Source organism: Neophocaena asiaeorientalis, unplaced genomic scaffold, assembly GCF_003031525.2.
Source record: "Neophocaena asiaeorientalis asiaeorientalis breed wild unplaced genomic scaffold, Neophocaena_asiaeorientalis_V1.1 scaffold68, whole genome shotgun sequence".
NCBI lineage: Eukaryota > Metazoa > Chordata > Mammalia > Artiodactyla > Phocoenidae > Neophocaena > Neophocaena asiaeorientalis.
Window position 1 is genome coordinate 28,248 of NW_020173384.1, and position 19,454 is coordinate 47,701.

Sequence of the window (19,454 nt, forward strand, 5' to 3'; positions counted from 1 at the left end):
TGATTGGAGTCATTTTTGGTCATCACAACTAGAAGGGTATTACTGGCATGTATTGGATAGAGGCCCACTACCGTCTACTGCTATTAATAAGAATGCCAAGACCAAAAAACTAAATATTATTATTAAAAAATAAATATTATTAAATTTAATAGTACTACTAAGCTGGGATTTGAAGAATATGTTATGAACCACTGGGCTAAATATTCAGGCCACAGAGGAAGATTTAGATTTGATCTAAGAAATATTTTTATAACAATGAGATTATTCTACGTTAGAATGGATTATTATTGTGGGAACTGTGATTCTCCACTCTGGTGGCATGGTAGAGTAATCTGGGAAGCTAGAAACACTACCAGCACCCAGCTCTACCCCCAAGGGGATCTAATTTAATTAGTCAAGGATGGGATCCAGTAATGGGTATTTTTGTTAAAGCTCCCCAGATGATTCTAATGGGAGCCAGGGCTAAGTACCAATGGCCCAAAGCAAAAGTAAGAGTCCCACAACCTGGTGCTGAAACAAAACCAAAAGGAGGATTGATGCTGTAAGAATACTGTATGTGTCATTCCAGCTCATGCCCCGGCATTGGGCCTCGTACTGCTTTCTTCCTGCCATTGTTGCCAATTATAAGAGGTCTGACAGTTGGTTCCTCGAGTGCAGCCAAGAAAGAGAATTCCGAATTTGATGTTCTAATGGAAAGGTGACTTATGGAACTTTACTCTCTGACCCTCAAGACACCAGGGGTTCCTTTATCTAGGATAGTTTCATGACTTATGCAGAGATAGGGAGCCATTTATTGATTGATTGGTCCAAGCATGGAGTACAGTTACCCTTAGAAGCTCTCAAGCATCCTCAAGGAGGATGATGTGGGAAATGACCAGCCGGACTTCCAATCCCTAAGGATCCAGGATTGGCTTTGTCATTTGCCACATTGGTTTCTTTCACAGATGAGCTAGGATGCAAGGTGACAGAATTCCACAAAGAGCGGGGGCTTGGATCAATAATGCATCTATTTTTTTAATCCTTTGCAGACATAGTTCACAGATTTTTCTTTTGACCGTTAACCAGGCCATTTCCCTGGATGGAAAGACAGAGTGGGCATTAGTAGTAGGAGAACTGTAGCTTTTGTCTGTGCACTAGGCATTTGAACCTGGTTTACGGATACTACAATCACTTGTATAGACTTACTGGTTGTTAAGGACCAGCTGAAATAAGGTCGTAGATTTGAAAGAAGTCCAATAATTAAAGAGTCAAAAGGAGAAGGAAATATTAGAGGATGGGGCAGGTAGAATCTGGATAGACCAGGAATGGAGAGGAAAAGATGCAGTTTAATCTTACCATGAACCTTCTTTTCCTAGTCTACAGTTGAAGATGCTGAGGTTCAGTGAGATCATGCATGAGAAAGTCAAGAACTTAGATGTGCAGATCTAGGGAAAAAAGCCAAGTCCACCTCACTCCTCAAGTTCTTCAGGGGCTCAAAGTAAGAGCGAGGTCAGCAGCCAGACAAAATTCATCACCCTGGCTTCAGACTCACGGGTGCAAATAGCCTGCTCAGGAATAGGCAGACTTTTATATTTTTCGAGCTGCTCACTGGTTCTTAAAAGAACCTGACCTGTATAGCACAGGGAACTCTACTCAAGTTCTGTAGTAACCTATATGGGAAAAGAATCTGAAAGAGAATGGACGTATATATATATATATGTATAACTGATTCACTTTGCTGTACACCTGAAACTAACACATCATTGTAAGTCAACTATACTCCAATAAAAATTTTTTTAAAAAAGAAGAACCCGACCTAGCTGGAAGTTTACCTGGACTCCAGTAACCATGGCATGGAAGTAAGGGCCTGGTGGGGAGGGGTTGATGCCAGCCATGAAGGGGTGGATTTGTGAAGAGAGGCTGCGAAGGAAGTCTTTGTGGAGGGAGGAAAAGAGCTCAGGATTTACCACCAAGTTTCAGAGAACGTCTTAGTAAGCTGACATTCGTGTCCCATGCAGGCTGCTAGTGCCAGAAATACTCGTTTTACTAAAGGTGGTTACGTTTTTCATTATAAAAATAATACATGTTCATCACAGAAAGAAAGGGGTGGGGGACATAATCTTACTTGGTAAAGGAACTGCTGTTGAAATTTGTTGTAATTCTTTCCAGTCTTTTTTCTATTCATTTCATTCACATTACTGTGATCACGAGCTACCTGCTCCTTGCTCTTGTCGCTTAGCGTTGGAAAATCAGCATTTTCTATCTTATTGTCATTTAATGTGTTAGAATTGTAATTGCATCTTTAGGCACAATCATGATATAAATTATTGTAATTTAGAAAATTATAAAGTATTCTGTCATATACATATACTACAATGTGCCTAGCCTATGGTTGAGCTTTTAGGTTAGGAGATCCATTATAGTACACTTCAGAATGGAATTACTAGGCAGAAGAAATGGAAGTTTGGGACCCAAGGTAGTTGGGAGCCTGGATGCTCACAGGCCTCCTTAGAGGAGAATCAAACCGATTCCTGGGTTTGATCCTCAAGCTTAGCATACCCGTAAATTCAGTTTTGTCAGTACCAAAAATGATTGGTTCTTAGGAAATATATGGTTGTTAAGTAAAACTAATTTGTGATGGAAACTAGAAGCGCCATATGGAGGGAGGGTGTGGAAGCCATTATTGCTGTTTGCCAAATATTTCTGTTCTCTATATCCCAGACATACGGTAGGATCATACTTCCTATTCCCGAGGGGTGGCAGGGGTGTGTGTCTAGTTGTGACGAAGACTTGGGTTTGAACGTGAATACTTTTTTGCAGGAGGAAAACCCTCCACAGTTCTCTCTCCTGCTGTCACCGTGGCTGGCAGTGTTAGAGAGTGTGTCTGCTCCGTCAGTCTGGCTCCCTGAGTGACTAATGAGCAGCGCCCTCTGCCGGCCCACAATGACAGTGTGAGCAAGGAAAAAACTTTGCTACCATAAGTCACTGAGATGTGGAATTGGGTGGTTACTGCAGCATACCCCAGCCCATACTGACTGGTACGGAGGGGATATTAACATTGGTATGCCTGACATATTTAACCTCTGAAATTAGAAATCAACTAAGGTGAAAAGAATGCTGTTAGGAATTAATCAGAATAAAAGAAAGTCGTTATATATTTTAGCTGTTTCACAACCCTCAATTAAGGGTGCTATAACTTTTAATCAACTCCCCCCTCCCAGAGAGCCTGAGCTGGGCAATGAAAATATTTTCCTCTCTCTCCTTTTCTACACTTACTGATAGCCAAGCCAACTTCTGATGATAACAGTCTGCCTTTAATTGTCGTCGCCTTTATTTTCAAAGCCCTACAGTATGCTATTTAAAAAATGAACAGTTTACAACAGAAGGAAAAAGATCTGCTTTCTCTCCCCACCAACCCCACCATGAGCCCACATCCTCAAGTTCAGTTTGGATTGTACCCTCCAGGCATTTTCTCTGCAACTCAAAATACAAACGGAATCCCACTCTTCACGTTTTTCTACATCTTGCCTTTTTTCACTTAATTTGTCAGGTATTATTTCATGTCAGAACATATTTATTTACCTATTTCTTTTGAATGGCAGCAGAGTTCTCTGTTTCAAAAACTTACCATCCTTCATTTAGCTGGTTTCCTGTTGGTGGGCGTATTTTAAATCTTTCCAGCCTTTTGTAATTGTTCATAACGCTCTGTTGAACATCCTTATAAAAGATATGTATTTTGCACACTTGTACAAGTTAATCCAGAGAGGAAATTCCTAGAAGTAGAATTCTGGGTTGAAGGGAGTTTGTAGTTTAAATGCCAAAAAATATTACCAATTCCCTTCCCAAGGGTCCGATCAATTTGCATTTCCATCAATACAGTGTGAGAGTTCGTGTCCCTTCCCACTTTCCAGAAGGCGGTGTATGATCAAACTTTTAAAAATCTCTGCCATTATAATCATGAAGAAAAAGGTATTGCATTGTTGATTTGAGCATTTCCTTAATTATAGGTGAGCTTTGCTTGTTCTTTCTTTAAGTAGGTTGATACCTTCAGTCAAGTATGGTGAGGCCTGGGTAGCATTCTTTCCCTTTAAAGTGAGTTGATTTTATTATTTGAATCTCCAAGAATAACCTTATTTTTAGGGAATTCCCTGGCAGTCCAGTGGTTAGAACTCCACACTTCCACTGCAGGGGGCACGGGTTCGATCCCTGGTCAGGGAACTAAGATCCTGCAAGCCAAGTGGCCAAAAAAAAAAAGGACCTTATTTTTAAGCACTGAGAAGACATTATTCATTTATTGAATAAACAGGGTTCGCAGCATTTCTAAAACCTTGAGATAGATAGATAGAGATAGGTTGAGATAGATAGATAGATAGACAGTTAGATAGATAGATAGAGATATTGCTGCTGGGGTGTTTGACATGACATCATTCAAAGCAGATGGACTGGGGACTGACCAGCTCTCTCACCTTGCAATTATTTGATGCCACATGTTTTTTCATTGCAGCAATTCAGCTTTGTGTCCTTGCCCACTGATGTGCTGGAAATTGAGGTGAAGGACAAGTTTGCCAAGAGCCGCCCCATCATCAAGCGCTTCTTGGGAAAGCTGTCGATGCCCGTTCAGAGACTCCTGGAAAGACATGCCATAGGGTAAACCTTGACCAAGAGCTCAGTATCACTAGGCAACAGCCAGCAGGCCAGGCCCAAGGGAGGCAACAATACAGTCTCATAGAGACTTGAACTGAAAAGGTGGTGCTGTATTTCCTTGGCTTCTCCCATTAATTATGTTGTTGAGCTACAACATTTAATTAAACAGACCCTTCTCTTCCCCCTAGTTTGCGTACCACTGGTTACTTATGCAAGCGAGTAAAAATTCCTAAGACACTATAGTGAAAGAAGCCCTTAATGCAGCATTTTTTCTGTACAGATAGAAATTAAAATTTGTTTTACTACAAAGGATAACATTTCATTCATATGCCTGTCTTGTGTGTAGGATTTAATCATTTGTGACATTTCCATAACAAGATGAAATGCTGGGTTACTAGACCAGAGTGCCTTAGAAAACACTAGTATTTATAGAAAATGCTAGATAATATGTATGAAATTTAAAAGCGTGAATCCTTATGGTGCAGCCACAGTTACGTTGCTTGCATAGTTCAGTTGTATATGAGAATATGTTTCTGTGTTTTGTATCTTCTACATTCGTGTCCATTCAGGGTTCTCATTAAACTCTGACCAGATAAAATCCTTGTACGTAATATGTATTTCCATAGGTAATGGCAACTATGTTTGAAAACACTAACTCTCTGGTCATAGATATGCCTCAATGCAATACTTAGAATGATATCAAAGGAATGAGGAAAATTATGCAGAATTTCCAAGGGTCTTAATTTAAAGCTCTTTGGATTTTCAGAAGGACTTTGGAATCACTCACAGTTATCATAGGGACATGTAATCAGAACCTGATAGCGTGTGCAGCTGTGTGCACATAGACACGTGTTAATTCTCAAGCCAAAGGGAGTTGACATTTACGAAGCTACAGTCGTGTGTCAAACAAGGTGTTTGCATTTTCCACTCAAACAAACAAACAAAAATATACCTAAAGAACATAAAGCTGTCTGTGGCACATAGGGACTAAATGATTCCAAACTGTTCATTTTTAAAATAGCAAACTGTATGCCTTTTAAAATAAAGGCAGCTCATGGGACTTTCCGGGCGGTCCAGTGGTTAGGAGTACGCGCTTCCACTGTAGAGGGCGTGGGTTCCATCCCTGGTCGGGGAACTAAGACCCCCATGCCGTGCTGTGCGGCCAAAAAAAAATTTCTAAAATAAAGCTCAGAAAGCTCCCTCAATCCCTTGGCCTGTAACATCGCAGCCCGCAGCTCTCTGCCTGGCTGTCTGCCTCCCTCAAGTCCTCTACCCATGCCTGCCTCAGCCTCACATTGGAAATATCACCGCTTTATGTATCACTACACTTTATGTAGTGGTCCTGCCTCATGCCCCCAGCTGGATGTAAGCTATCTAAAGGCAGCGGTATGCACTACCTGCTGTGTATCACCAGAAGCACTTTTGACATGGGAGAGGCTCAAAAAATATTTGTTGATAAAGTGAGTGGAAAGCAAAGGAAAGAAAAACGTGGAAAACAAATGCAAAGCGTGATCCATTTAATTTTTGTCTCACTGTCTGATGGTCTTTAGGCCTCCTCTGATTCCGGCGAGGTTTGGGGTTCAGGATCTCTTATGGTCCTAGTAGACCTACCTCATAATATTGACCAAGGCCCATGTCAGTATTGTAGCTCATTCTATTTTCCCTGCATATAATGCTTTATTCAGTGGGCTTCCTAGAAACTCCAAGCATGAAACCAGGGCTTCCCAAATAGAAATACTAAGTCAGTGGATCCCTGGGATATACGTTGTTTCATAATGCTGGTGCTTTCTAGGAAGAAACATTAAAACACTAGCAGCCAGTGACTTATCTTTTTATTTGAATGTCACAAATGAATAAATGGAGTGAATACAGAATTATCTAAGTAACAACTGGTTTGGGAATATGTCTTTGTTATTATTGGATAGAGTGGATTTGTTCATTTCTGAATATCCCAAGGTAATCCTGCTTCCTATTTAGGCGAAGGTTGGGGACCATGTGCTCTGCTGAAGCTGCATTGTTGATGAAACTATAATAGCAAAGTTTCAGGTTGATTTCTCCCTGGATAATTGTCTTCCTAGTAATTAAAAATTGCCTTGAGTCGGAAGAAGGAATGGTGCCAGAGCCCAGGGTGGAGTTTCAGAGTCTCTCTGTGGGACCCTGGAGTTGGTGTAATCAGAGGTCATGGGCCAGTGGACCCAGCCCACAAGTCTTGCTTTGCTCCGTTCTGCAGCAGGTCCCTTTCTGAACTGCTCCACAGGGTCTCTGGTAACCAGGACAGCATCCTTCCATAGATATTAGATATAGATAGATAGATAGATATCGCAAGACACGCATCTGCTGCTGACACTATTATTAAGGGCATATTTGGAAAATATCACCCTGCACAGGAAAAGCAAGCAAAGGATATCCATATCTTTTCTTTTTTTCTTTTTTTCTCTAGAACACAGGTTGGCAAACTTTCTATAAGGAGCCAGATAGTAAATGTTTCAGGCTGTATAAGCCATATGGTTTCTGTCCCAACTGTTCAGCTCTGCCATTGTAGCATGAAGTCAGCCCAGACAAGAAGTAAACTTAATAATAAGCAAGGTTGCATTCTAATAAAACTTTTATTTATGGAAACTGAAATTTGAATTTCGTATCATTTTCACATGTCACAAAATACTACTCTTCCTTTGCTTTTTTTCCAACTATTTAAAAATGTAAAAAGCTCATGGCCTTATGAAAACAAGTGATGGGCCAGATTTGGCCCGTGGGCTGTAGTTTCCCGATCCCTGCTTAGGAGTACTCGATAAGGATTTTCTTGAAGGTTTTCATCGCTGTTGAGCAGATGTACTTTCCCATCGTTCCCTTAGGACCATCTCATATGTACCCGAGCAGATCACCACCTCCTAATAGCAGGGCCTCCCTGGGCTTGGCTACTTCGCCCACTGACACAGAAAGCACACTGCGTGGTCTTTAGGAGGACAGGTATTAACCAGATCTGTGCTTATTTCCTTCTAGGGACAGGGTGGTCAGCTACACACTTGGCCGCAGGCTTCCAACAGATCATGTGAGTGGACAGCTGCAATTCCGATTTGAGATCACTTCCTCCATCCACCCAGGTATTTTCAGCATGTACTTTCATGTGTTGTCCTAGCCGAGTGTCATGGCATGGTTCCTTTCCCCAAAATACAATAACCATTGTTCTCTCCAGACATGTCCTAGGTTTTATGGTTCTCTATCCATCTTCTCCATTTGAGGCCTAAAAGCCAGTGATCTGTTCTGGAAGCCAGGTTGCTGTCCCCCTTTTTATGTTTTCTATTTTTATTTTTTGGCCACATCACATGGCTCGTGGGATCTTAGTTCCCCGACCAGGGATCAAACCCGGGCCCCCTGCAGTGGAAGCACAGAGTCCTAACCAGTGGACCACCAGGGAAGTCTCTGCTGTCCCCTTGATTGAGAGGCTCCTCTTCATTCGGTGATCCAAAGGTAGAGGGTTAGGCACTCGAGTGGGAATTGACAAAGAGGCCAACGTGGGTATGGAGCCATGTCTAATTTATCATTTTACTCCCAGCATCCACATAGGACTTGCTCAACAGATATTGAATCATTACATACATGAGTGAGTGAATGAATGCGATACGTGTCATAGTGTTGAACTGTGATTACCCAGTGGATTTTTACAATATCGCAGGAAAAATAGAAACTGTAAGTTGGACAGAAAACTTGAGAATCATCCCGTGTTCAGTTTTTCAGGCCAAAACATATCTCCAAATAAGAATGATGAGATGCCTCTTAATTCATTCCCCTCTTGCTTTCCTCCTACAAGCCCCCCCGTCAGTGTAGATCACACTGAGAATTGTCTGGTCCTCCTGGGCCACATTTATAGGTTGCCATTAAAGCTAATATAGCTTCTGAGAATTCAGGGTCTGAAGTTTATCACTGCCCGCTCATCAAACAAAAGTTGCACTTTTCTACGCCCAATATACAAAGCAGATTGTAAGAAAACACTTGACTGTTTCGTCCTTTCAAATCCAGCATTTTCTACATTCTGAGAATAAAACTGACTCTTCCTTCAGTAAGGACAGCTTTATAGTGCACCAGAGAGATTGCTTTTCTTGGATGAGTGAATAGCACTAGGGCTTGAAATGGGAATTCCTATCTGGCAGGGATGCAATAGAGCAACTGGGGGAAGGTAGAGGTAAACCATGCTTGCTACTCGTTGAATGGGTGCTTGGTATGGAGACCTGGTTTATCCTCCACTGCAGTAACCTCCGTATGTTGGAAACCTTCCAGTCTGAGCCACTGAATGACTGTGGTTGCTCCCATCATTGGCCTTTCCTTCTCTCTCGTCACCTAAGAACCCCATTCTGCCACCCTGCGGGACCCAGCCATAGTAAACACCCTGAACCAATATAATTAGTCCTGCCTGGAGCCAGCAAGGAACTATAAACCGTGCCCCCCATCTCTGAGGTCTTCCACGTAGCAAACATTTATGTGCCTGGAACTGGGGTAATGCTAGGCTTTGGGTATTTTAACCAAAAAATGAAGTTCCTTGAAACAGAATTCTCAAATATATCATGACTGCAAGTCGTCCTTAACATAAGGAGAACTCATTCTTGCAGTATTTTTAGCAGAGCTTTGGCCAACGGGAAACCCTCATCAACCCCTACATCCGATATCCTAAGGCAGAAATCCCTAGGACGGCTCAGTCCCCCGGAGCAGGCTAACACTACAGTGACATTTTCTTCTTGTCTGTAGATGATGAGGAGATTTCCCTGAGTGCCGAACCTGAGTCTGCAGAAATCCAGGACAGCCCCGTGAATAGCCTGGTGGCAAGCAGCCGTGGGGAGCCCCCTTGCACTAATGCACCAGAGCCCTCGGGGACCTCAGGGCCAGAGCAGCTGAGCCAGGGCAGCGCGGTGGGCCCTGCAGGGAACGAGAGCCTGGAGCTTGCCAATCCGGTTGAGGCCGCCGCAGGTACCACGGAGGCAGGAGATGATGGCACGGTCTGTGGGAGGGCTGAGGCGGCTGGGGAGCTTCTGGCCCCCTGGCCAGAGGACACGGAGCCCGCCCTGAGCGCGGAAGAACTGGCCGAGCGGCTGGACTTGGGTGGGGAGGCGGCCCTACCCGGGCTACTGGAGGACGGTCGAGCCCCGGGCAGCCCCGGGGAGCCAGTGGCCCAGGAGGCGGCGACAGAGAGCCGGGCTGGCGGGCAGGAGGAGGACAGGCTGCAGCTGCGGGCTTCGGTGAAGAGGAAAAGCAGGCCGTGCTCCCTGCCTGTGTCCGAGCTGGAGACGGTGATCGCGTCCGCCTGCGGGGAGCCCGAGACGCCTCGGACCCACTACATCCGCCTCCACACGCTGCTGCACAGCCTGCCCTCCGCGCAGGGCGGCAGCGCAGACGACGATGGCGCGGAGGAGGAGGCCACCCTCAAGGATGCCTCGGAGAAGGAGGCGCTCAGCGAGGTGGACACGGTCGCCGCCGAGCCGCCTCCCCCGGAAGAGGATGGAGAGGCCCCCGAGGGGGCCACTCCAGGCACGGCGCCCCCGGGCCACTCGGGCTTGGCCAACGGCTCTGTCCCAGGTGGCGACACGCTCCCCAGCACGGGGAGCGAGAGCGACTCCAGCCCGCGGCAGGGCGGGGACCACAGCTGCGAGGGCTGCGACGCATCCTGCTGCAGCCCCTCGTGCTACAGCACGTCGTGCTACAGCAGCTCGTGCTACAGCAGCTCGTGCTACAGCGCCTCCTGCTACAGCCCCTCCTGCTACAACGGCAGCAGGTTCGCCAGCCACACCCGCTTCTCCTCCGTGGACAGCGCCAAGATCTCCGAGAGCACCGTCTTCTCCTCCCAGGATGACGACGAGGAGGAGGAGAACAGCGCCTTCGAGTCGGTGCCCGACTCGGTGCAGAGCCCGGAGCTGGAGCCGGAGTCGGCGAAAGGCGCCGGGTGGCAAGACGAGTCGGCTGCCGCCACCGGGAGCGTGGCCAGAACCGTGGAAGGTCTGGAGTCCCCCGTGGCAGGGCCGAGCAGTCGGAGAGAAGGTTAGACCTCACACCCGATCAGAGGGAAAATAGGACCACCAGGGGGACGCAGGTCTCGCCAACATGGTTTCAAAACAAGAGGGAGAGGGTCAGTCCCAAATGAGGCTGTTGCAGCAGCTGTGTGCCTGTCCTGTACGTACATGTGTGCACATGTGTATGTGTATGTCAGTATTCCAGACTGTGGGTAGCTGACACCCCACCACTGCCCAGATACGTGAGCGTGTACTTGTATGTGTGCATCTTGGTTTTGACTAATCACTGGTTATAGGGTACATATTACCCTCTAGTCTTGACAACAACCAGAGCATCGAGGTTAGTATCAAATGATATAAGCAGGAAATGATCATCAACATTAGGTGGGTAATGTGTCAGCATCTGCTGATCCCCAAAACTTACTGAAGATTCGCAGTAAGTTAATATAACTGGAAGAACATTGAGATTACCTGTTTTAGAGTTTAGCTAACCTGTGTACAAATGGATATGTATAGCCTACGTGTATGTGTCATGATTTCTGTCTCCTCGATTCTGTTATTGTTGGTTTTGTTTTGTGTTGTTTTGGGGGTCTGGGGGCTATTTTGGCTATTGGAAGGGAAGAATAACATGAATGTGTAAATCGCTTTGTCTCAAGTAGGATTCTAATCCAGTAGGTGCCCCCTTTAGTGTCAAAACGTATTCTGTGTCTTCACCAAAGACCTTCCTTCTTAGTCATGCCTGTGGAATCATATATAAATTTAATTTGCATTTCCTTATCCAGAATTGGGAACTACCTTCCAATCAAGTGACAGTGACATCAAGGGAAATCATTTAAAAGTCACATAATAATAGGAAATAATTCAGTTGTTTTAAAAGAGAAAAATATAGATTCTGCTATTTTGCTGTTCTCATTTGTTTAGATTAGCCTCCAGACAAAATGCGTTGGACTTGTCTCTAGACTACAAGCTCATCAAGGGCCAGAGTTATAGCTTCTTTATGTTTGAATTCTCAGCACCTAAACAAATGCCTGGCACCTACAAACTTTTACAGGAACTAACGCGAGCTTAAAAGAAATAATTTTAAGTACTTAACAACGCCCAATTCTACATTTTAGAGAAAGAAGGGGTGAGGGCAAGTGGCATGTAGGATAAGGAGAAGCCCAAGGAAATTGGTAATAAAGAGACACAGGGAGGAAAACCATAGTGACATACAATATGGAAAGGCACCCGTGAGTGTGAGAATGGCGTGGACAATTCCTTTCTTTAACAAGGTTGTTCTGAGTCCCTTCTTCGTTCTGAGCCAGATGCTTTGTGCTGGACACAGGAAGATGGTTCAGCAGTAGATCTGTGTGGAAGGAACTCAATAATTACAATATAATTACAAATAAGTATATTACAAGGAGTTTGGGGGATACACCCCTACAACGGCATAACTCGGAGCTGCCAGCAATGTTTAGACCAAAGTTCAGCAAATTTTTTCTGTAAAGGGCCAGATAGTAAAACTTTTAGGCTTTGTAGGTCAAGAGGCAAAATCAAAAAACTCTTCTCACCCAAGGGGTATTTTTAAAAACAGTTTTACCTTTAGAAGTATAATAACCATTCTTAGCCCAGAGCCATATAAAAACAAGGCTGGATTCGGAGTTTGTCAACCCGTTGTAGCCAATGGGTATACTTTGACCGCCATGTTGGGAGACAGTCCACACATGGGTAATTGAAAATTGACTCAGTATACATTGATATAAAAGCATGTTTAACAACAACTACAAAAAAAGACACTGCCCGTGCCTTTGAGGGCCTAACAGTCCAGCAGGAGGAAGCCATCCCCTTAACTGAAAGGACAGGAAAGTGTTTCAGGGCCATAGTGGAAATCTGTGTTTGTAAAGAAATTTCTAGCTTCCTGAATTTTTTGCAGACTGTAAACTCGGAAAAAGTTAAGAAGCACCTACATGCTTCATTGTGGTGGTTACCAAGGGCAACATGAGGATTCCTGGGAAGGACCGTTGATCTCATGAAAGCTGTGCATACCTTGGCATGTGACATTCTCCAGCCAGTTCTTCTCTCCCTTGGTAGTGCATCCCCAGGGCTAATGGGATCGGCGTGGCAGATCTGTCCCCTGCTGACCACCATGTTTCCAAGAGCACCTGCTCCAAGAAAGCACATGTGTCTGATTATATGCATGTGTGCTCTCTTCTCCCGTAAGAGTCTCTGCTGCCCCCTCACCGTGACTTTGAAGATTGCAAATTCCTGCCCAAGGTTAGCCAAGGTAGATGTACTATATACATGCCCACGCAGACGAGTCTGTAGCAGTTCGTGGGGGATGTCTTCTTTATCTACTTTTTGCTGCTTTTCCCTCCATAAAAACCTTTGTTTTTCAATCTCAACATAAAATGGTTTTTTAAAACCTGCCGATCAAATGAAAAAAGTAACATAATATGATTATGAGCTCAGCCCTGCCATCAGGCTCCCCTGGGTTTATATTCAGTCCCCCCCACTTCCCAGCCATGACACCTTAGCCAAGTTACCTAACTGCTCCAAGCCTCACGTGTAAAATGGGTGCAAATGTAGAATGTACCCTAAGGGGTTATCGGAAAGATTCAATGAGGTGATTCGTATGAAGCGCCCAGCCCCTCACGGAGTGAGGGTTCTGCCAGGTAGATGAGCAGCGAGACTCCCTTTTAAATTAGAATAAGTTTCCTTCTCAGAAGGTCTAGCAGGTCTGACACTTGCTTTGTGTTTGAGGCGAAGGGGATGGTGTGGAGCCGCGGCCTCTGACGGAACAGGATTGCTTGCTTCCTCTGTGCGCTCCCTTCATTCCGTTGGCTGAGATGCATCAGTCATATCATTGCGTTTGCTTGGGGTTCACGGGCAGGTGGGGTCAGCTCCATTAACTCCGGCAAGCAACAATATTATGTTTCCACTAGCTTGGAGGAGTAATTAACCTGACTGGTTGAATTAATTATGATGAGGTAAGTTTGTTGTTGTTCTTTCTTGTTAAGAAACTAAATTAAAAATGCAGCAGCTGGTGACATAACAACTGTACCATTGTTTTTTTAGTTTCTGACACTAAACATATATAAAGACAAACATGAGTGTGGTATCCACTAAATTCAGAGCCCAGCTTTGAAACAGGAGTCAGTTTGCAAGGAGCTATGTGCTGGCATGAGGGGCACCTTCCTTGACTGTCCTTAGTCTCCAGGGACCCCAAGAATTTCAGTCACACACCAGAGTTAGCACAAGAAATAATGTTACATATTTAACATTTAAAAGGACCCTTTGTTCCTGAATACATCCCTGTTTTTGTTTTCCAGTGAGCTCTAGGAATTAAATGGCTAAGTTAAATCCACCTAACTTCCTTCCTAGCTAATTTCTTTATGTTTTAAATCAGTTCTGTGGATCTAGAGTGAGAAGAAATAAGCATCCTTTCCATGTATGGACATTCTGGGGAGTATTTTTGAAATTTGAGATCCCACGAAGATCTTAACCACTGTTTTTCAATAGTTTCTCTCTTTTCGGCCCAAGGAATAATGGAACACTTGGTATTTGCATGAGCCGTGGAGGGCAGAGGAAGGAAAAGGCCTGACCTTTGTCCTCTGGGCAACAGGGGCTACTGTGAGAAATCCAGGGCAGTGTTAGTGGGGGGTTACCAGGCTGAGAGCTGTCTCGTGGCCTGGGCCCTTCTAGCTCCCCAGAGATCAAGAGGAATTACCTCTGATTATGTGACCCAAACGGCTGGTGCTGTAGGCCTTCCATCCACACGGCCAGTCTACAGGCAGTGTTACCAGGACCTGAGGACATCATGAAATAGGAACTGCATTGTACCACATTGTTCAGTTCATCATAAGTCTGCCTGAGAGTACTATTAGCTGTGTCTGTTATAATTGAGGGTGCGCCTTCTGTGGATATGTTTATTTCTAAAATTTCTCCATGTCTGTCTTTCTTCTTCCATCTATCCCACTTCTGTGTTTCAAGTTTTCCTGTCTCGGTCTTCCCGCCTCTTATCTACTTCCTTCGTCTCTTGTCTTCTTCCAGAACACCCTGGCTTATCAGATTCTTCCTCAGAATAATCTGGACCAATCACAAGATGCCATAGCTCCTTGGCTCTGTACCCCAGCCCCTAGCTTTCCTACTACAAGAAGTTACCTTCCTGGCCCACTAGTTCCTTAACCCCATCTCAGAAAGGCACCAGCTAAGAGTTTCATTCCAAACCCAAAATCTCTGAAAGATGGCCTCTGGGTAGCCCTCCGATGAAACCTATCCAAACAAGGAGCTGTCATTTTGCACAGACCCCTTGAACTGTTTTTTTTTTTTTTTTCTTGCGGTACGCGGGCCTCTCACTGTTGTGGCCTCTCCCGTTGCGGAGCACAGGCTCCGGACGCGCAGCAGACCCCTTGAACTTTTATGAGACCTTATAAATGCTGCCCTTCCCTCCAAAAGGCCTGTTTCTTTTCCTGGGCTAAACTCAGCCTCTGCTCATTTTCTTTTGTGTCCCTTTCTGATGCCACCTTGCCCTCAAGAAAATCCAGGTGGTTACAGAATCAGACCCCAGTCCCACATATTGGTCTGTTGCGGTACAGATCACAGCCATGGAGTGTTTGGCTGGTTTTTTTTCAAGTTTCTTAAAAAATATAGCTCCCTCTATTCACTGGCTCATGAATGACTCTGTATGTAGCAAACTGACACAGAAAAAAATCACTTGCCTACTCTTTTTTTTTTTTTGAATTTTATTTATTTTTTTATACAGCAGGTTCTTATTAGTTATCCATTTTATACATATTAGCATATATATGTCAATCCCAATCTCCCCAGTTGCCCGCTCTTTGGGGTTTTTTCTTGCAGTAGTTTGTTTTACAGTCGTGCTTTTTTGCTGACGTTGCCATGGCAATGAATGAATCTGAATGTCTCGACTATCTTGTCCGTAGGTGAATGTCCTATACTCCATAATTCCCAGCCAGTAAGCCAGCTTCCTTCCTTGAGGCCTGAACATCATCACTACCCAACAATCGATGAGCCTCTTCCACCAAGTAAGCTTTAGTTTTGAAAATCTATGTTCATAACTTCCCATCAAGTACAAGCAGGTCGGTATGAACTTTGTATATAAACATCCAAACTCTTCCTCCACTCCATTCCTCACACTGTGATCGAAAACCAATATGGCTCCTACCATAGAAATTGGTTGGTTGGTTGGTTTTTTGTTGTATGGTTTCAGGATGTGATCTTAATGAGAAAACCCAGTATTTTCAGCACCCTTCAACTTCTGAAATGGAGAGCATTTCTTTATAGGACTTGACTAGGCCTTGCAAACTGTTCGTGACCCTTAATTCGCAAATTTTACTATATTATATTTAAAAGTTTGCAGTTCGAGATGGAATAATCCTATTATTCTCCATGGCACCTTTTATGGTTCAAGCATCTCCACGTAATAAAACATTTCAACTCATCAGGACCCATGAACTTGTATTTTCCTTACTCTAATTTGCACCAATAGGTGACAGCCTCAAATTTTTTCTGTAGTTCTTAGAGGTTTCCAGGAAAAATATCATCTTTAGGGATAGAATTCAATAGCACATTCTCCTGGTAACTGTAATGTGTAATTAATAATTACCTAACTGGTCATTTGAACTTGGGAAAATCAATCTCAGTGACTCAGTTTTCTTAGTTGTAAAGTAAAGCTTTAATTTTCTCATCTGCTAAATGCTAGATTTGGACTAGATAGTCTCTAGATAGCATTCCAGTGTAATTTACCCTTATAATATTCCCTTATATGTAACATTTGTAAGAAGGAAGTGACACCCTAGACATTAAATATTCACTTAGCATCAGATATGTTCGTGAATTCTAGAACATCCCTGTTTTGGCTTGAGCTCATTTTTCATGCAAAGATAACCTTTAAAATTTGATAAATTTTACAACTGCAAGATCTTTCCAGGATGCAAAGAATCAGTGTTTCTTTCCATTCTTTTGCCTGTGCTTACATTAAGCCGTTACAGTTTTGAAAGAAGAAAGGTTTATTCCTTAATTCATCTATTCTTGGCAATGTGATATATTTTACATTTACACCATTCTTCTATTCAATTGTAGTTTATCAGTGATAAACAGTGTCTTTAATAATTAGTAGAATATCTTAAAGGAGTACCGCATTTGTTTGGAGAGACCAAGACAAACATTATGTTCTTTAACTTTTGATCCCTGATTTCTTTCTTTATACATTGATTTATGGATATTCCATAAATGAATAGTAAAATTTCAGTGTCACTAGAGGTACTTCCTACTTAGAAAAATACCTATAGCACGTTCTCTCCAAGAAAGGAACATTTTCCCCACAACAAAAAAACCTATCAGTGGGTGTGTACATGAATTGACCCTCAATCCGTGTAAGAGTAATAACTAGTTATACATACAGATATTATAGATAATTGAATATAATATATTCTGTTTTAAAGAATTGCTTTCTATAAGCTGCTTTTGATAATGAAACAAACTTCTTCCAGATAGGTTTCAATTTTCTGTCCATGTGACACTGAAAAATATTAGAAAAGTTGGTAGTGAAGCTAACAACTGAATTTTCTTAATCTCACATCGTACACGGATGACTTCATCAGATAGTTACTCATTGAATAAGTATTCATTGAATGCTTGCTCTATGCAAGCAAAAAAGGCAAAGATCCCTGCCCCAAGGAGCTTACAGTCTAGGCTGGTAGAGACAGATAATAAACAATAAAAAGAATAAATGAAGAAATAGTGCAGCACATTAGATGGTCTTAAGTGCTGTGGAAAAACAAAAGCAGAGCAGGGTAAGGGGAATCTGGAGCGTGTGGTGGTGGCTGGTTCGCCATTTTAAATAGGGTGGTCGGGTACACTTTGCTGACAAGGCAACATTAGAAGCTAGACTTAGAAGTGGTAGGAGGGTTATCCACCCAAGTACTGGGGAAGAAGAGCTTTCTGAGCAAACAGAGCGGCCTGCCCGGTGGGTTTGAGAAACAGCAAGAAGGTCAGCGTGTCTGGATGGAGCAGATTTGGGAGCGAGGAAGCAGCAGACGAAGAGTTCCGTCTATCAGGGGCCCAGATCCCCTAGGGCCTTGTAGACCACTTAAGGGTTTTGGCTTTTACTGTGGATGAAAGGGGGACGTTGTAGGTTTTTGAGCAGAGACGTGACATTTCCTAACTTAGGTCTTAAAAGGTTTTCTGTGTTGGCGTCAAATTGTGAGGAGGAAAAATAGAAGCCTGAGACCCAACATAAGGTTCTTGCAGGTGAGAAACAGTGGTGGCTTGAGCTGGCGGGGAGCAGAGGACGTGGTGAGAAGTGGTCAGATTCTGGCCAGATATTTTGTGGGTAGATTTGCTGAAAGATTGGATGTGGTGCGTGAGATACAGAGAAGGGTCAAGAAGGACCTCAAGAGTTTTAACCTGGAAGGATGGAGCTTCCTTTAACTGAGAAAGGAAGAGAAGGCTGCAGATAGAGCAGGTTTGGGTGGGAATGAGCTGAAGCTTGGTTTTGATCGTGTTATATTTGAGATGTCATCCAGGTATCAGTGTCGAGAAGACAGTGAGATGCAACTGAAGTTCAAGATAAAGGTCTAAACTACAAACGTGGTGTTGCACTTGTTAATGTAAAAGTACAAATTTACAGGCTTTTCTTGGTATAATAATTAAAACAGGATTCATTATTAGGCTCTACGTTGTTCTTAGACTTCATGGAAAATATATAGTTTAATATCTGACAAGGCTCCCCAACCACAGATGGATGGACACACATGAATGACTCTAACGGTCCCAAGGTCATCCGTAAAGGTATCATTTTCAGGAGTCTGTTTTGTCATCACAGGGCCAAGTGCATCGGACGTGCTGAGGCCTGAAGTTCCATTCAGAACATGTTTTCTTTATGCGATACTGTTTATACAGTACGTGAAAGCAAATTCTTTACAAAGCAACCCAGAAAACACACTTATAATCTCTAGTTGCGCTTAGCTATTATCTTCTGATTATTTATAAGAGTTTAATTAGCACTCTGCCTTCCAGGTAGTTAATGTATTGACAAGAGGGTCTAACTGTCTGGCTTGCCATTCTTTTCCGTGAGTGGCTTGGAAATATTGAAACTCATAGACAGAAATTATTATTATCGCTGCACCATGCTTGAGTTATTTTCCTTGGAGAATCTATGAGACTGGAGGCTTGTCTTTGAAGGAATCCTTCCTTTACTGTGGGCACCTGGAGGGCAGGGATGTGTGTTAGTCAGCAATGTGTCCTCAGGACCTGGCATGGTCTCTAGATCATAGTACAAGGAGGAGTTTGTTCAACTGAATTGAGTAACACGATACTCTTCAAAGATGAATGCTCATTCTTTGTTGGATGACAGTCATGTGGGGTTCAAGAAAAATATAAAATACCCAGTTGCTGCTAGTTTGGAAATCACTGAAATTTTTTAATGTTTGGCTCGAGATTAATTACCTAGTAGTTACACAAATAGACAATTTCATCAATGAGCTGATTAACATTTACAACTAACAGTTGACAACTGGATCATCTAGTAGTCAATTTTAATCCCCACCTTCTAGAATATATACAATCTGACCACATTTTTTTTCTTCAGTTCGTCTTATAAGTTGAATTTGGTGTTTTCTGGTATTTTTAGTTTTCCTTGGACATTATTTGGCAATCCCTCAGGTGACTGTCAGACATAAGCCATAATGTTCTCAAACAGCTTGAACCACACACATATCAAACCATAACTCTACCAAATATATTGAGTTTTTCATTTTAAAAACAATTGGGAGTTGCTATGTCATTACCTGAATGATGCTTTTTCAATAGAATTGTTAAATATCTGACCTACTCCCA

The 19,454-nt window shown here is 43.3% G+C and overlaps 1 protein-coding gene across 1 annotated transcript in view; it reads left to right on the forward strand.

Annotated features, from left to right (window-relative positions):
- Positions 1-3,936: 3,936 nt before the first annotated feature.
- The window catches only part of LOC112400708 (E3 ubiquitin-protein ligase HECW1), a 114,090-nt gene continuing 98,572 nt past the window's right edge, over positions 3,937-19,454 (forward strand). Inside the window, exons 1-5 of the mRNA XM_024746600.1 lie at positions 3,937-3,948; positions 4,484-4,626; positions 7,624-7,724; positions 9,364-10,647; positions 15,539-15,640. Of these exons, the coding sequence (XP_024602368.1) occupies positions 3,937-3,948; positions 4,484-4,626; positions 7,624-7,724; positions 9,364-10,647; positions 15,539-15,640 (1,642 nt within the window). The remainder of the gene's footprint in view (positions 3,949-4,483; positions 4,627-7,623; positions 7,725-9,363; positions 10,648-15,538; positions 15,641-19,454) is intronic.